The sequence below is a fragment of the Littorina saxatilis genome, linkage group LG2 (assembly GCF_037325665.1).
Source record: "Littorina saxatilis isolate snail1 linkage group LG2, US_GU_Lsax_2.0, whole genome shotgun sequence".
NCBI classification, from domain to species: domain Eukaryota; kingdom Metazoa; phylum Mollusca; class Gastropoda; order Littorinimorpha; family Littorinidae; genus Littorina; species Littorina saxatilis.
In genome coordinates, this window is record NC_090246.1 from 18954847 (window position 1) to 18972849 (window position 18003).

The following is an 18003-nucleotide window of genomic DNA, read 5'->3' on the forward strand; positions in this document are numbered from 1 at the left end:
GGGGCCTTGTCATCATACACCATCTTGCCAAATTTGGTACTGATAGACTGAATAGTGTCCAAGAAATATCCAACGTTAAAGTTTTCCGGACGGCCGGCCGGACGGACGGACGGACGGACGGACGGACGACTCGGGTGAGTACATAGACTCACTTTTGCTTCGCATGTGAGTCAAAAAGGACAGACAACAGCCGGACATACATACAGACGGACAGGCACGAATAACTTAACTGTTATAGTCCATGACATCAACTGGCGATAATCCCTGAGAAAAATACTCATAACTGCGACAAATATAACGTGCCCTTTCCCCAAAAGGTTTTCAGCTCCACAAGGGACCGATAAAGAAAACATTCAACAGTTATCTCTATGATACGACACGCTTATATGTGTTCCCAGGTTGAGATATGTGCGCGATATAAATTGCATAAAATAAATAAATAAGTAAATAAATAAATAAAACAGCCGATTATCTTGGTAAAAATCAAGTTCCACAACTGTATAGGCCGCACTTGCCGAATAAGGTTGGATGTCACCCTCGAGCCTCGCTTTGAGAACAGGCGCGTTTCATGTATGCCAGAGAGCTCTGCGTATTTGTACAGGACTATATTGCAACTCGTTCACTGGCTTTATTTGACAGGGAAGGGTTATTTATGTGGGTATTACCACGAGCAAAGCAAGACAGTGTTCAAGGGTTGACCTTAAAGGTCCTTGTCTACATTTTTATACCGAAATCGCCATTTGACCATTAAAATGCAGAGTCTATTATCTACAAATATCAACAATACACTCCCTTTCGATCAGGAAAGACGAAGCCAGTGTAGCCGTTTGAAAATTCATTGTAGTATTCCAGCGTAGTACTCATAGTAGCATATCCTTATTTGGAAAATGCCAAGCGCAAAACTCCTCTCAAATCCCGTGCATTTCGTGCGTTTAAAAAAAAGCGTGGACAGCGCTCCAGTGTCAAACGGTTGCTGCACTTGTTTGGGCGTGGCTATAAGCATAGTGACATGAATTTGATTGGTCAGTATTTTTAGGCAAAGCACATGTTCTCAGCAAACAGAAAGCAAAATATTGGAAGCGTGAGTCACGCTACCCAAAAATAAAATCTTTTTTTTGCATATTATATATTTTTTTCTATAACTTTTTTCCCCATGGTTCATTCATCATATGACATAACTTTTTAGCGAAATCTAACCATAAGATTATTGAAAAAAGCAAAAATGTAGACGACCACCTTTAAAAAGGGTCTCTCTCACATGTAGCAGAATTTAAAGATTGGTGTCTTGTAACATAAACTAGGCCCTATGATAGAAAAGTAATTGTTGTGTGGGTTCTATTGAGTGAAAGGGAGCAATAGACAGACTAGACAGAGAGACATAGACAGAGAGACAAAGACAGGTAGACATAGACAGATAGACATGGACAGAGACAAAAAGAAAGAGACAGATATATAGAACAAGATTGATAGAGATTGAGACAGATAGAAACTGACAAAGACACAGAGAGAACACACACGTTTTCATGAGTTGTCGATACGCATTACTGTCACAATTCCCAATTCACGGTTTCAAAAGAAGAATATCTATCTATCTTACCCGATACTTGGCTTGGCAAAGCTGATTTTGCAGTACACCTTGTCTTTCTGTTTGTGTGTCTGTCTATCTGTGTCTCTGTGTCTTTCTGTCCGTCTGTCGTCCTGTCTGTCTCTCTATCTCTCGGCCTGTCTGTCTGTCTGTCTCCCAGTCTGTCGCTCTCTCCCTCTCTGTCTCTCTGTCGCTGTCTGTCTGTTGCTGTCTGTCTTGTCTCTATCTCTCTCTTTCTCTCACTCTCTGTCTGTCTCTCTCACTCTGTCTCTCTCACTCTCTGTCTCTCTCTGTTTGTCTCTCTCACTCACTCCATCTCCCTCACTCTCTCTCTCTCTCTCACCCTCCCCCCTCTCTCTATCACTCTCTCTCCCCTCTCTCTCTCTCACTCTCTCCCCCTCTCACTCTCTCTCTCCCTCCCCCTCTCTCTCTCACTCTCTCTCCCTCTCCCCCTCTCTCTCTCTCTCTCTCTCTCTCTCTCTCTCTCTCTCTCTCTCTCTGTCTCTCTCTCTCTCTTACCTGATGCGTGGCTTGGCGAAGCTGTTCCTGCAGTACACCTCTGTGGCGGTCAGCAGATCGTCCTCCACGGTCAGCACCTTCTGCTGGTACTCCATCACGTGACCGCTGCCGGGCGTCGAGGGCTCCGAGTAGAAGTAGAACCACTTCTCGTCCGACAGAGCTGCCAGATCCAACACCTGCCGACAGGTAAGTGAGGACAGGTGAGTTGTTGTTGGCCGGGCTGGGCCAAGTGTATGAGACGGAGTGGCTTCCAACATGGGGCAAGGGTATATAGGGGCTGGCCAGGTTGGGGGTGTTTGGGCCGTTGGAATTTAGCATGCAAGTGACAGGTGAGATGTTGTTGTTGTCCGGGCTGGGCCGAGTGTGTGTATGAAAGGGAGGGGCTTCCAAAAAGAGGCAAGGGTATAGCGGGGGTGTAGCTCAGTCGGTAGCGCGCTGGATTTGTATCCAGTTGGCCGCTGTCAGCGTGAGTTCGTCCCCACGTTCGGCGAGAGATTTATTTCTCAGAGTCAACTTTGTGTGCAGACTCTCCTCGGTGTCCGAACACCCCCGTGTGTACACGCAAGCACAAGACCAAGTACGCACGAAAAAGATCCTGTAATCCATGTCAGAGTTCGGTGGGTTATAGAAACACGAGAATACCCAGCATGCTTCCTCCGAAAACGGCGTATGGCTGCCTAAATGGCGGGGTAAAAAACGGTCATACACGTAAAATTCCACTCGTGCAAAAAAACAAACACGAGTGTACGTGGGAGTTTCAGCCCACGAACGCAGAAGAAGAAGAAGAAGGGGTTGGCCAGGTGGGTAGTCTTTGGGCTGTTGAAACTTGGCATGCAAGTGATAGATGAGTTGTTGTCAGGGCTGGGGCAAGTATGGGACAGAGGGGCTTCCAACATGGGGCAAGAGTATATGGGTTGGCCAGATGGGGAGTCTTTGGGCTGTTGAAACTTGGCATGCAAGTGATAGATGAGTTGTTGTCAGGGCTGGGCCAAGTATGGGACAGAGGGGCTTCCAACATGGGGCAAGAGTATATGGGTTGGCCAGATGGGGAGTCTTTGGGCTGTTGAAACTTGGCATGCAAGTGATAGATGAGTTGTTGTCAGGGCTGGGCCAAGTATGGGACAGAGGGGCTTCCAACATGGGGCAAGAGTATATGGGTTGGCCAGATGGGGAGTCTTTGGGCTGTTGAAACTTGGCATGCAAGTGATAGATGAGTTGTTGTCAGGGCTGGGCCAAGTATGGGACAGAGGGGCTTCCAACATGGGGCAAGAGTATATGGGTTGGCCAGATGGGGAGTCTTTGGGCTGTTGAAACTTGGCATGCAAGTGATAGATGAGTTGTTGTCAGGGCTGGGCCAAGTATGGGACAGAGGGGCTTCCAACATGGGGCAAGAGTATATGGGTTGGCCAGATGGGGAGTCTTTGGGCTGTTGAAACTTGGCATGCAAGTGATAGATGAGTTGTTGTCAGGGCTGGGGCAAGTATGGGACAGAGGGGCTTCAAACATGGGGCAAGGGTATTATGGGTTGGCCAGATGGGGAGTCTTTGGGCTGTTGAAACTTGGCATGCAAGTGATAGATGAGTTGTTGTCAGGGCTGGGGCAAGTATGGGACAGAGGGGCTTCCAACATGGGGCAAGAGTATATGGGTTGGCCAGATGGGGAGTCTTTGGGCTGTTGAAACTTGGCATGCAAGTGATAGATGAGTTGTTGTCAGGGCTGGGCCAAGTATGGGACAGAGGGGCTTCCAACATGGGGCAAGGGTATTATGGGTTGGCCAGATGGGGAGTCTTTGGGCTGTTGAAACTTGGCATGCAAGTGATAGATGAGTTGTTGACAGGGCTGGGCCAAGTATGGGACAGAGGGGCTTCCAACATGGGGCAAGAGTATATGGGTTGGCCAGATGGGGAGTCTTTGGGCTGTTAAAATTGAGCATGCAAGTGATAGGTGAGTTGTTGTTGTCAGAGCTGGGCCAAGTGTATGGAAGGGAGGGGCTTAATTCCAACATGGGGCAAGGGTACAAGGGCTGGCCAGGTAAGGGAGGGAGGGGGGGGGGGGGGGGCTTGGGCTGTTTGAATTTAGCATGCAAGTGATAGGTGAGTTGTTGTCAGGGTGGTCCAAGTGTATGAGATGGAGGGGCTCCAACATGAGGCAAAGGTAAAAGAGATGGAGAGGTGGGATTTGTTTTGTTTTTTGGAAGCGGGTCTGTTGAAATGTAGTATTTGAAAGGAGTATTTTGGGCCTCTCCTTGAAATAAAGGTACATTTGCCGGGTACGAGAGGGGTTGGGGGCTTCCGGAACCCAGGACCACCCTCCTCTCTAGACCCACACACACACACTCATAAAGAAGAATAACTTCAAAGAAACAGTCCCTATTTCTTGTTCATGGCTACAGAAAGAAACAGAAAGGATCAGACAAAGTATCTTTCCCTTCAGACATCATGTCCACTGAGAAGCACAGGCCACGACTACGCTTTGTAAGGGAGAAAGAATGGTGGTTGATTGCAGAAAGCCTCTTTTGGTCATATATCATTTACAAGTCTCGTAGGAATTGCTTGAGAGAGAGAGAGAGAGAGATCAAATCAAATCAAATCAAATTTTATTTTACGAGGGTTGTGGCATAAGCAATATAAACGAGCTTCTTTTCAACCAGCCCTCGCCCAGAGAGGGACTATTCTAATCTTAAACACATATATATACAAACGTAAAACAATTACAAAAGATAAGTATGACAGTAAAAAATAAAGAGATAAAAAGTCAGAAAAACTATTCACAGGACTATGTACACGTTGTAGGCTATACATACATTCTTGCGTAGAGAGAGAGAAAGAGAGAGAGAGAGAGAGAGAGAGAGAGAGAGAGAGAGAGAGAGAGAGAGAGAGAGAGAGAGAGAGAGAGAGAGAGAGAGAGAGAGGGGGAGAGAGAGAGGGAGAGATAAAGAAAGAGAGAGAGAGAGAGAGAGAGGGGGTAGAGAGAGAAAATGAAAGAGAGAAAGAGAGAGACAGAGACAAAGACAGAGAGAAACAGAGAGACACAGACAAACAGAGACAGAGACAGAAAGAGAGAGTGTTTGTTTTTAGCTTTTATTTTAAATGAAGTAACATTCTCCTCTTTCGACAGAAACTCTGTCTCTTGTGACTTTATTTGTTGTTGTTGTTTTCTCCTTTTTCTCTCGTCTTCTTCCTCCCTCCTCCCCACCCACCACATTGACCCAAATACTTTCAACTTGCCCGCCGCCCCCATCTCCCCTTCGCGTTCTAAATAAGCAATTTATTTTGCTTCTCATTACAGGAGAAAAACCCACAACAAATATGGACACAGGGGACAGAATTACGGATGCGAATGCGGATAATGATACTTCACAAAACAAAAACAAAACTCAATTTTCCCCTCTCCCTTTCTCTCTCTGTCTCTTTCTTGAATTTATGTGTGATTTTGTGAGTGTCTATTTCTCTGTCCGTTCGTGTCTGTTTCCAAGAAGGTCGTTGGTTGTAAGGCCTAAAAAAAAAATAGGTGTGGTTACGGTAACCCGACCTACCTTATTTTTGGGGGCCGACCCTATAACTTTTTATTACATTTGTCAAAAAAATACAAAAAACCCCAAGTAAACGAGTGCAGAAAACGCAATGAAAGCGAAAGCGCCCGAGTCGCACACTTATTTCCCTGTCAAGTAGGTTTAATTTGTACACATTAGAAAAAAAGTTTAAAAAAAAAAGTGATTGCCTACCTTCCTACCCTATTTCTTTTGGCTATGTTACCGTAACGACACTTATTTTTTATTTTTTTTTTCCTAAACAAACCTAAAGATCAGATAGATAATGCAATAGATAAGCCCCGGGTTTGCGCGGGTGTATTTGTACACAGTTCCAAATAGACATAATACTTGGTTGAAGACTCAGTTTTTCCCGTAGCTGGCTGCGACTTTCATGTTCGACGTGATGTGTTGTGCCCCAAAAGACATTCTTGTGGTATGCTCTGTGAGAGGTGTTTTCTTTGTGCTTAATATTATTTTGTTTGGACCTAGCTATTGATGTGTACATTGTTGTTAAACAGTTGTTTGTTGTATGTTTATCAGGGTTTGCTAGTGTGTGATAGGGTTCGTGTCCGTCTGTAGATGTTAGTTTCTTTGTTAGTCCTGTGTTGACAACTCTTCGACAAGCGCTTAGAACTGTACCCACGGAATACGCGCTATATAAGCTTCCTATTGATTGATTGATTGAATACTTAAACAAACAAGCACAGTAAAAAATGAGAAAGAGGACAAAGTTAACAGAGAAAAGAGTAAAGTCCACATATACTATTTTTTTAACGTAAGTATACATGTATTTTAATGTTCATAATGTTGTAGTGTTGTGCTGGTCGTTTAATGCACCACTGTTGTAATTATTGATCATGTTTCAGATAATAGCATTAATTTTGTTTGATCGACTGGATTGAAGCCGTTGGTGTTGTGTTTTACCCAATGGCATTTATGTACTTATAATAATAATAATAATAATAATAATAATAATAATAATAATAATAATAATAATAATAATAATAATAATAATAATAATAATAATAATAATAACGGGCATTTATAAAGCGCCTTATCAAAAGTTCAAAGCGCGGGACAACAATACATGTATACAAAAATCATACAATCACTGTCAGATTCAAACAACACATCATGCACATCTCACATCCCCAGACTCTATACTAAGGAACTATCCGTAGTGTTGTTGGAACAAGTGAGTTTTCAAATTGGACTTAAAAGATGAAATGGATGGAGAGTGACGTAATTGAAAGGGGAGTGAATTCCATAACTGAGGTCCATAATACGAAAACGTGCGGAAGCCATGAGCCTTGCGTTTAAAGCGACCTTGACAGAGAAGTCGAGCATCATCAGAAGAACGAAGGGTGCGAGAGGGAGTGTAGAGAGAGACCAGTTCAGAAAGATAGGCAGGTGCCGATTCAGAGATGATATTGTAGCAGAAGCAGGCAGCTTTATACCTAATACGTTCAGATACAGGAAGCCAGTGAAGTTCTTTCATGAGAGGAGTGCAGGGTTGTCGATGCTGTGCTCTGAAAATGAGACGTGCAGCAGAGTGTTGTACTTTTTGCAAGGGTTGGAGAGTGGAGTCAGGGCAGCCTATGAGAAGGGAGTTGCAGTAATCTAATCTGGACAGAATGCAGGATGTAACGAGAGTTTTAGTGGCATCAACAGTGAGAAATTTTCTTATGGAACCTATTCTTCTGATCTCAAAGTAACATGTCTGACAGACTTTTTTGATGTGTTGTTTCATTGAGAGGTGGGAGTCCATGATGAACCCAAGATTCCTAGCACTATCAGAGAGAGAAATGTCACTAGAACCTACTGTGATGGAGGCTGGAAGGGAAGTGGTCGAACAGGAAGCTCCAGAGAAAAGAAGAAATTCAGTCTTGTCATCATTTAACTTGAGCATATTGTTTGTCATCCATGATTTAATATCTGAAGTGCAGTTTTGGAGAGTGTGCGTCACCGCTTGGATTTCTGTAGGCTTGCATGCTTGTTGGAGTTGTGTGTCGTCTGCAAAGAGGTAGTGATTGACTGCGTGTTGCTTGATGACGGCAGAGAGAGGAGTGGTGTATAGTACAAATAAAACTGGGCCTAGAACTGATCCCTGGGGAACGCCGAAACAGAGAGGAGATGGAGGAGATGAGAGATTATTGACAGACACATACTGACTACGGCCCTGTAGATATGAACTAAACCAGTGAAGAGCGGTAGAGTGAATGCCAAAAACAGATTCGAGACGAGAGAGCAGAACAGAGTGATCGATCGTATCGAACGCAGCTGAGTTATCCAAGAGAAGCAGAACTGATAGGTCATCATTATCCAGAGCAGAAAGAATGTCATTCACAACACGAAGCAAAACAGTCTCGGTGCTGTGGCCAGCCCTATACGCTGACTGAAGAGGGTTGCAGAGGTTGTTGGTTTCAAGGTGGGAGAGAAGCTGACTAAGCACTACTTTTTCCAGAATTTTAGAAATGAATGGCAAGTTGGAAACAGGCCTATAGTTTTTCAACTGATTTTTATCCAGAGATGGTTTCTTGATCAAAGGTTTAACTACTGCAGTTTTCAAGTCCATTGGCACAGTGCCAGAAGTGAGAGAAGAGTTGATTATGTTGGTTATGATGGGAAGAAAAAGGTCAAGGTTTTCATAAAACAAGTTGGTGGGGATGGGGTCTAGCTCACAAGACTTTGGCACTGTGTTCTTCAAAATCTTCAAAACAAACTGCTCAGATACAGGAGTGAAGCTAAAATTATTGGGTCCTCTTGGCCATGTGGAACATGCTATGGCGATTTGCAATAATTCATTGACATATATGTAGACCCTAGTGTATATAACAGCTAGCCATCATGTTCACTGCAACAAAATTCATTTGTCTCTTAACACTTTCTACCCCACCTATGGTGACCAAGGTTTTTTTTTAGCCGAGACCAGCTGTGCTGCAGCAGGTCACTCAGAATTGTATTAACTGTGTAGTGACTGTGTATCAACACCCTGGAATGCAGGCGTTAGATGGACGTTACAGGAAGCGACTGAAGCTAAGTAACAGTCTGAGCGGATATATAGATATATATATATCCGTACCTGGTCAGATAGAGCCATATATCCTACCTGTAGCCCCATCCTACCTGTCTGACCTGTTCACACTCTATACACCCTCACGATCCCTCCGCTCCTCTGTAGACACTAGAATATTCCGTCTATCTTCTTTTAGTCGCAAACAGCACGGCCAGAGAGCCTTCTCCCACTCTGCTGCCGTTGCGTGGAACTCTCTCCCTTACTCTATCCGACATTGCCAAACATTTTGTTCCTTCAAATCAAACCTTAAAACACACTTCTTCCCACAGTATTTTGATTAATTTTATTTCAATATGGTGCATTTTTGATCAGGTGTTTGAATGTTTGAATGTTTTGCCTGTGTTAGTATGCTTGCAGCTTGTATTGATGTAGTGTTTCGTTGTTCACTTGTGTGCTGAATGCTGCTGCACATGCTTTTTTGCTTTGCTTTGTATGTATATGTATGTTTGTTTGTTTGTTCATATTTGTTTTCATTGTAAAGCGCTTAGAGAACGTAAAGCGCTCTATAAATCTCCCATATTATTATTGTTATTATATGAGTGGGTACGGATATATCCGTACCTGGGAGACAATGAGTTAATGAGTAATTCGTTATCATACGCCCGATGGGCCACTGTCGGTATGCATTGCTCACATTAGTTCATTCACTTTTATGTACATTAAGTAAACAATAAACGTGGTTTGACAAAGGATAACACTAATAGGGAGAAGAGAGAAGAGACAGGCTTAATCAAGTCCACAATGCCGTTAATGGAATGTACGGCCTTTTGTGTCCTATTGGTCCTTGTGACACATGCTATGGCGATTCTCTTCAAGTCGTTGACATATACGTTTCCCGAAGGATATGACACCTTGGCTTCAATTTCAATGCAGCAAATTTCTGTTTTCTCCCAGAGTAAATTCGCCACCCTGTGCCTGATATGGACACTGTCAGTATGCGTTGTTCGTGCAAATTAATTCACTTGGGTGATCAACAACCACAATTAAGAAAATACATTTGCACACACAATAGTGTGGCTAGCAACGAACGAGACGGAAATGATATGAGTGGAAAGAGAAGACAGATGACGACAAAGTGTAAAACGGAAAAGAGACAGGCTAATGTCCCCAGAAGGTCAATCAATCAATCAATCAATCAATGAGGCTTATATCGCGCATATTCCGTGGGTACAGTTCTAGGCGCTCTGCAGTGATGCCGTGTGAGATGAAATGTTATACGGCCAGTAATTGCAGCCATTTCGGCGCATATTTACCTTTCACGGCCTATTATTCCAAGTCACACGGGTATAGGTAGACAATTATTAACTGTGCCTAAGAAATTTTTGCCAGGAAAGACCCTTTTGTCAATCGTGGGATCTTTAACGTGCACACCCAATGTAGTGTACACGGGGGGGGGGGGGGGGGGGGGGGGGGGAGAGAGTTCGGACACCGAAGAGAGTCTGCACACAAATTTGACTCTGAAATAAATTTCCGCCGAACCTGGGATCGAACTCACGCTGACAGCGGCCAACTGAATACAAATCCAGCGCGCTACCAACTGAGCTATATCCCCGCCCCGGTCGTTGGCATTCTGTTTTGTTTACCGGAATTAATTCCTCTTGGGCCCTGTTGGTCAATATGAATGATAGTCGTGGACATAAGTATACCCAAGTATTACATGACAAGCCACAGTTCCGCTGCAGCAAAATGTATTTTTCTCCCTTCGAGTTATTTCCCTCATACGCCTGATTGGACGCTGTCGGTATGCGGTGGTCTCACAAAGTAGTCATCCAGTCCATAACAACAAGGTAACCAGATGACTCGTATTAGCGTTTCTAGCGGCCATGTGGTTTTCTTCGTGAGTGCTTCTTGTTCGTAACTGTGAACACTTTTCGCCTGTGTGACAACACATTGACTACCATTTGACAACGTTCTTGTCACAAGCAAGATCTGATTATCAGAGTGCCCTTTTTGTGTGCAAGACGCAAAATCAGACAGAACTGAGTAAATGTGATATTATGATGATATCAATCAGTTGTCTTGATCATGGATTGGTCAGAGTGCCTATTATTGCAAGACGCAAACACAGGGACGACTTGAACAATGGGTTAACATTATTATGATAATACTCTAGTATAACAAAAGTGACAATATTGAATATACGACTTGCCAATACTGACCAACATTATGAAACTAAGAGCTTCACTTTGTTTTTAGTACAAGAAATGATTTTTGAAAATGACTGTGAGAAAGAAAAAACGTTCGACGATGCTATCCAAATATGTGTAACATAAATTTTGCTTTATTTTTTTAATTTTTGTTGTTGTTGTTGTTGTTGTTGGGCTCCAAATATACAAAATAAAAGATGGCAGTGCGGCCAGTAGCTGATCGTGTATTCCATCTATGTACAAAAACCCTGAGAGTAAAACTTGCTAAAGACCTCAAACACAGCAGAGCGTTAAGTTTTAGTTCGGCTTTTGAACCGGAAACATTTGAAACTCTTTGGCTGTTTTCGGTTCGTGTTTTCCAAATAGTGAATTCTGCCTTTCATATCTGTATATACGCCCCAGTTACGAAACGCTGACAATGACTAAACAAGATCTATATATATATATTCTGGGCTACTTCATTGTCCAGGCAACGCACGCAAGACGGTCGGCCGACTAATGCGTTTGTAGCCGACAGAAGGGTAACAAGGTTGTCACTAATCAAATAAACGCTGAGACAATTGGGATTTGTCTAGGGACAGGTTCGATCTGCACAAATAGGTTAGCGAGACCTCTGAAACCAGATCTTCTGGCTTACTGTTGCTGGCATTCTGTGCTATGTTTTGCTTACTTTCGCTGGTATTCTGTTCAATCTCCCAGCTTACTTCAGCTTATATTCTGTGAAATGTTTTTTTGGTTTTTTTCAGCGACTGGCAGCTAAAATACACCGTTGGTGTATTCTAAGGGAATAGTGCTTTGTTGTTCTCCTTTTTGCAGAAAGTGTTCTTTAACTGAACCCGCGTTTCGACTTCAGCGGCTTTTTCCCCCTCAACAAGATCGATCTTTGCCTCTTGATAAAGTGCTCGTCTTGAAAGCATACAAGTCTCTAGGGAAACAAAGAAGAAATAACAACAGAAAAAAAAGAAGGAAAAAGGAAGGAAGGGGAATAAACAGGATAGCAAATCAGGTGCAAGAGAGAAAAGTAATATCACGATCACACTGATTTTTTTCTTCTCTATTTGAAGGTTCAGGGTGACATCTTAGAAAACGCTAAATAAGGTAAAGGTAAAAGGTAAAGGTATTCCCATAACCATCTGGTCGTAGGGGAGAGAGATGTTAGAGATCTCCACTTTTCTGGGGGCCAGCTTTTTATGAGGGCGGTGCCCATCTCCTCTCCCTCGCTGCCTTTGCCTTCCCCGGCCCTGAATAGGGTCAGGTACCCATTTCCAGCTGGGTGGACTGGAGAGCGCTCGGAAAAATCGGGTATTTGTATTTGTCCCCGAGTGGGGGACGAACCACGACCTCCAGCGTGAGAGGCAAGCGCTCTAACCACTGCGCCACTCCGCTCTCTTACGCTAAATAACATGTCGTTAAATCAAAAATCCAGGGAAGCAAAATCAATCCAGCAAAAGCCCTTATTGACGTAAAAAACTGAAAAAAAGAATACATTCAACACACATATACCATCACAAGGGACGAACAAAAAACAGTAATGATACCCCGCCGTGAAATCTCATCAATCAAAAAGAAAATCAAAAAAGTAAATAAACCTCTTCACGTGCATGCATATGTAAGGCGCACCCCTCAGAGGAATAGGCAGCAATCACAGGATGGACGTCTCGCATTGTTCGAGATGAAAAATCCTCCATAACTCACGGGTCATTTACCCATCATTCTTTACTCACTTCCTTCCGGATGGCAGCCTCGTGTTCGTCGGCCTCCAGAGCTGAGAAGTTGACCAGGAACAGACGACGCAGTTTGTCTTGTTCGCGTAAAGAGTGAGGGAGAAAGTCACCATCGTCTCCCTTCAGGAACAGCACTGGCTCTTGGCGGAGATTGAAGACGAACACGTCCTGAAAGCAGAAGAGGGAACAATACAGTTACTCTGCCAACCCACTCTCTACATCTAAGATCAGGGCTAACACCCCAAACAAGTGAAAAACCTGAAAGACCAGAGTCCACGGCGGCAGGGGCAAAGAACACTAGCCTCTCCTGGCACCAAACTGTATGTTAATAAATGATAAAATAATACACATTTGGCCTCTATCAACCATCCAAACTGAAAACAAAACATCGTTTTTTACATTTAGTCAAGTTTTGACTAAATGTTTTAACATAGAGGGGGAATCGAGACGAGGGTCGTGGTGTATGTGTGTGTGTGTGTCTGTGTGTGTGTGTGTGTGTGTGTGTGTGTGTGTGTGTGTGTGTGTGTGTCTGTCTGTCTGTGTGTGTGTGTAGAGCGATTCAGACTAAACTACTGGACCGATCTTTATGAAATTTGACATGAGAGTTCCTGGGTATGAAATCCCCATACGTTTTTTTCATTGTTTTGATAAATGTCTTTGATGACGTCATATCCGGCTTTTCGTGAAAGTTGAGGCGGCACTGTCACGCCCTCATTTTTCAACCAAATTGGTTGAAATTTTGGTCAAGTAATCTTCGACGAAGACCGGGGTTCGGTATTGCATTTCAGCTTGGTGGCTTAAAAATTAATTGATGACTTTGGTCATTAAAAATCTGAAAATTGTAAAAAAAAATAAAAATTTATAAAACGATCCAAATTTACGTTTATCTTATTCTCCATCATTTGCTGATTCCAAAAACATATAAATATGTTATATTCGGATTAAAAACAAGCTCTGAAAATTAAATATATAAAAATTATTATCAAAATTAAATTGTCCAAATCAATTTAAAAACACTTTCATCTTATTCCTTGTCGGTTCCTGATTCCAAAAACATATAGATATGATATGTTTGGATTAAAAACACGCTCAGAAAGTTAAAACAAAGAGAGGTACAGAAAAGCGTGCTATCCTTCTTAGCGCAACTGCTACCCCGCTCTTCTTGTCAATTTCACTGCCTTTGCCATGAGCGGTGGACTGACGATGCTACGAGTATACGGTCTTGGTGAAAAATGGCAGCTACTTGACTAAATATTGTATTTTCGCCTTACGCGACTTGTTTTTCCTGACTGAATCATTTAACGAAGACGGTGCGGATTTGACAATGTCTCCCGGTGTGTGTGTGTGTGTATGTGTGTGTGTGTGTGTGTGTGTGTGTGTGTGTGTGTGTGTGAGTGAGTGTGTGTGTGTGTGTGTGTGTGTGTGTGTGTGTGTGTGTGTGTGTGTGTGTGTGTGTGTTTCATTCATACTATACAAATATAGAGGTGGCAGAGTGCATTAGAAGACAAAGCCTAAACGCTTTACCTTTTGGGGAAAATAATGCGTTTATGTTCTAGTCGCCCTGTTACAGTTCAGCAAACACTAATAGCTGCAAGTTAGCTGACCAAAGGCGGATAAGAAAAGTAACAGAAAACATTTAGATCGCAATGTTGCGTTCTTTGTCGCCAAATTCATCCTTCCAAGTGCATTTATTGATCGGTAAGAGCGACACAATTCCTTTTCGCGAAGAATTCAGTCGGCGTGAATAATACAATGATGTGCAAGAAAATTATATAATTATGTTAAAAAGAAATTTAAATAACATATGATTTACGTTCGATATTGACCTGCTTTTCATTCATTTTTATATTTAGTCAAGTTTTGACTAAATATTTTAACATCGAGGGGGAATCGAAACGAGGGTCGTGGTGTATGTGCGTGTGTGTGTGTGTGTGTGTGTGTGTGTCTGTGTGTCTGTGTGTGTGTGTGTGTGTGTAGAGCGATTCAGACTAAACTACTGGACCGATCTTTATGAAATTTGACATGAGAGTTCCTGGGTATGAAATCCCCGAACGTTTTTTTCATTTTTTTGATAAATGTCTTTGATGACGTCATATCCGGCTTTTCGTGAAAGTTGAGGCGGCACTGTCACGCCCTCATTTTTCAACCAAATTGGTTGAAATTTTGGTCAAGTAATCTTCGACGAAGCCCGGACTTCGGTATTGCATTTCAGCTTGGTGGCTTAAAAATTAATTAATGACTTTGGTCATTAAAAATCTGAAAATTGTAAAAAAAAATAAAAATTTATAAAACGATCCAAATTTACGTTTATCTTATTTTCCATCATTTGCTGATTCCAAAAACATATAAATATGTTATATTCGGATTAAAAACAAGCTCTGAAAATTAAATATATAAAAATTATTATCAAAATTTTTTTTTCGAAATCAATTTAAAAACACTTTCATCTTATTCCTTGTCGGTTCCTGATTCCAAAAACATATACATATGGTATGTTTGGATTAAAAACACGCTCAGAAAGTTAAAACGAAGAGAGGTACAGAAAAGCGTGCTATCCTTCTCAGCGCAAGTACTACCCCGCTCTTCTTGTCAATTTCACTGCCTTTGCCGTGCGCGGTGGACTGACGATGCTACGGTCTTGCTGCGTTGCATTGCGTTCAGTTTCATTCTGTGAGTTCGACAGCTACTTGACTAAATATTGTATTTTCGCCTCACGCGACTTGTTTATATTTAGTCAAGTTTTGACTAAATGTTTTAACATAGAGGGGGAATCGAGACGAGGGTCGTGGTGTATGTGTGAGTGTGTGTCTGTGTGTGTGTAGAGCGATTCAGAGTAAACTACCCGACCGATCTCTATGAAATTTTACATGAGAGTTCCTGGGTATGATATCCCCAGACGTTTTTTTACATTTTTTCGATAAATGTCTTTGATGACGTCATATCCGGCTTTTTGTAAAAGTTGAGGCGGCACTGTCACACCCTCATTTTTCAATCAAATTGATTGACATTTTTGTAAAGCAATCTTCGACAAAGTCCGGACTTCGGTATTGCATTTCAACTTTTAAAAATTACATAATGACTTTGGTCATAAAAAATCTGAAAATTGTAATTACATTTTTTTTATAAAACGATCCAAAATTACGTTTATCTTATTCTTCATCATTTTCGCATTCCAAAAACATATAAATATGTTATATTCGGATTAAAAACAAGCTCTGGAAATTAAAAATATAAAAATTATGATCAAAATAAAATTTCCGAAATTGATTTAAAAACAATTCCATCTTATTCCTTGTTGGTTTTTGATTCCAAAAACATATAGATATGATATGTTTGGATTAAAAACACGCTCAGAAATTTAAAACAAAGAGAGGTACAGAAAGCATGCTATGCAGCACAGCGATCCCACTACCGCGCTAAACAGGCTCGTCAGTTTCACTGCGTTTTGCACGAGCAGCGGACTACTGTCATTGTGAAAAAAGGCAGTGCGTTCAGTTTCATTGTGTGAGTTCCACAGCTTGACTAAATGTGGTAATTTCGCCTTACGCGACTTGTTTAAAGGTTTAACTTAAAAAAACCCGGATTTTTCCGGTTTTAACAGTTTTCAAATACCGGATTTCCGGCGAGAACCGGAAAGGTGTTAGCCCTGTATCATATATACAGTGAACTTGGACTTGTGTGCTTCAAGCAAGCATAGGAAAAACAACGACCAACGCTTTTCTTTGTAAACGCAACGCTGCTGGTACCGGCTTACGGTCCAAGACGGCACGGGTACTTGAGCCACGCTCGCGTCAACAGATTAGCAGCACGGCGTTCCCTTTGCACTAATAATGGGCAGAATATACCTGCGCAGTTTCAGCGGCACAGACGACGCACTGCATATTATTTATGCCGCGATAGGGATTATGACGAGTACTTGGCCTGTTTTCCTTTCATGCAACGTGTAGCGGGCTGGGATAATCTGCAGTGCGTCGTCGGTCCTGCTGAAGTTACATATGTGAGCGGAGCCCCTAAGCTCTAAATGTCAGTGTCTGCAACGCTGCGAACCGGAAGGGGAAAAAAAGATCCAGACGAAGAAGGAGAAGATATAAAGAATGAGAGACAGAGACAGGGAGTCAGGGGCAGGAACATCAGTATAACATGAAAGTATTCAGCCTTGAAAATAATATAGACACGGACCACCCATCCATTCATTAAATCAAACTCTAGTGTTTGTATATGTACTCGTATCTCAACTTTCATCTAGGGACAAAGAAAGTGATACAGACAACAACAAAAACAAACAGACTGATGATCAGATCTTCCTTCAAACGGACGCAGAGATGAAAGAAAACATGTGCATTGGTGTTGTTCTTTAGTAATAGCGTGAGTTCTTGTCAAGAAGTGAATAAACAATCAGTAATACAATTAAGTCTTAATTCTGATATCGATAACTTTTTTCATCCTCCTTTTTTTTAGAAATAGACCTGGCCCCTCACAAAGATTGATGATGGCACAACTCAATCAATCAATCAATGAGGCTTATATCGCGCATATTCCGTGGGTACAGTTCTAGGCGCTCTGCAGTGATGCCGTGTGAGATGAAATTTTATACGGCCAGTAATTGCAGCCATTTCGGCGCATATTTACCTTTCACGGCCTATTATTCCAAGTCACACGGGTATAGGTAGACAATTATTAATTGTGCCTAAGCAATTTTGCCAGGAAAGACCCTTTTGTCAATCGTGGGATCTTTAACGTGCACACCCAATGTAGTGTACACGGGGGGGGGGGGGGGGGGGGGGGGAGTTCGGACACCGAAGAGAGTCTGCACACAAAGTTGACTCTGAAATAAATTTCCGCCGAACCTGGGATCGAACTCACGCTGACAGCGGCCAACTGAATACAAATCTAGCGCGCTACCAACTGAGCTATATCCCCTATATCAACTGACCTAGTCTTAGGCTAGTCCCAATCAGAGATTGTGTTGAAATTCTCGTGTGTGTTTTTTATTCACGCAGAAAAAAAATAAGCATCCTCTATTTTACCTTCAAGAATAGCACTAGTTGGAGTAGTAGAATATCCGAAGTGAAGGATTTACGATGGTAATGGCTTAAAGAATGAAGACTTGAAATACTACGACACACTGTCAGACCATTACCATCTTGCAACAAAGCATAATGGACAACCTAATGTTTTTGTTTCCGACTTTTCATCAAAATGAGCTGATTTTGTCAATAAGATTCTTCGTTTAAATCATGCGCGGTAAATATTGTCCCTGTTCTTGAAAATGCCACATTTTTGCGCAGATTTGGGAGTGATGAATTTGGGGGAAAGAGGCTGTACTTTGGTAAAGTCTGCAGTATCTGTGGATGAAAAATGGCGAAAAATGTGTGCACGTGAATAAAGTAGCAACATGCACCCTTCTTGCAGGCAATGCC

The 18003-nt window shown here is 42.3% G+C and overlaps 1 protein-coding gene across 1 annotated transcript in view; it reads right to left on the reverse strand.

The window, feature by feature from the left end:
- Window positions 1-18003, reverse strand: part of LOC138958411 (paladin-like) — a 184313-nt gene that overhangs the window by 44512 nt on the left and 121798 nt on the right. The window contains exons 4-5 of the mRNA XM_070329552.1: window positions 12584-12751; window positions 2105-2280 (exon numbers count right to left, since the gene is read on the reverse strand). Of these exons, the coding sequence (XP_070185653.1) occupies window positions 2105-2280; window positions 12584-12751 (344 nt within the window). The remainder of the gene's footprint in view (window positions 1-2104; window positions 2281-12583; window positions 12752-18003) is intronic.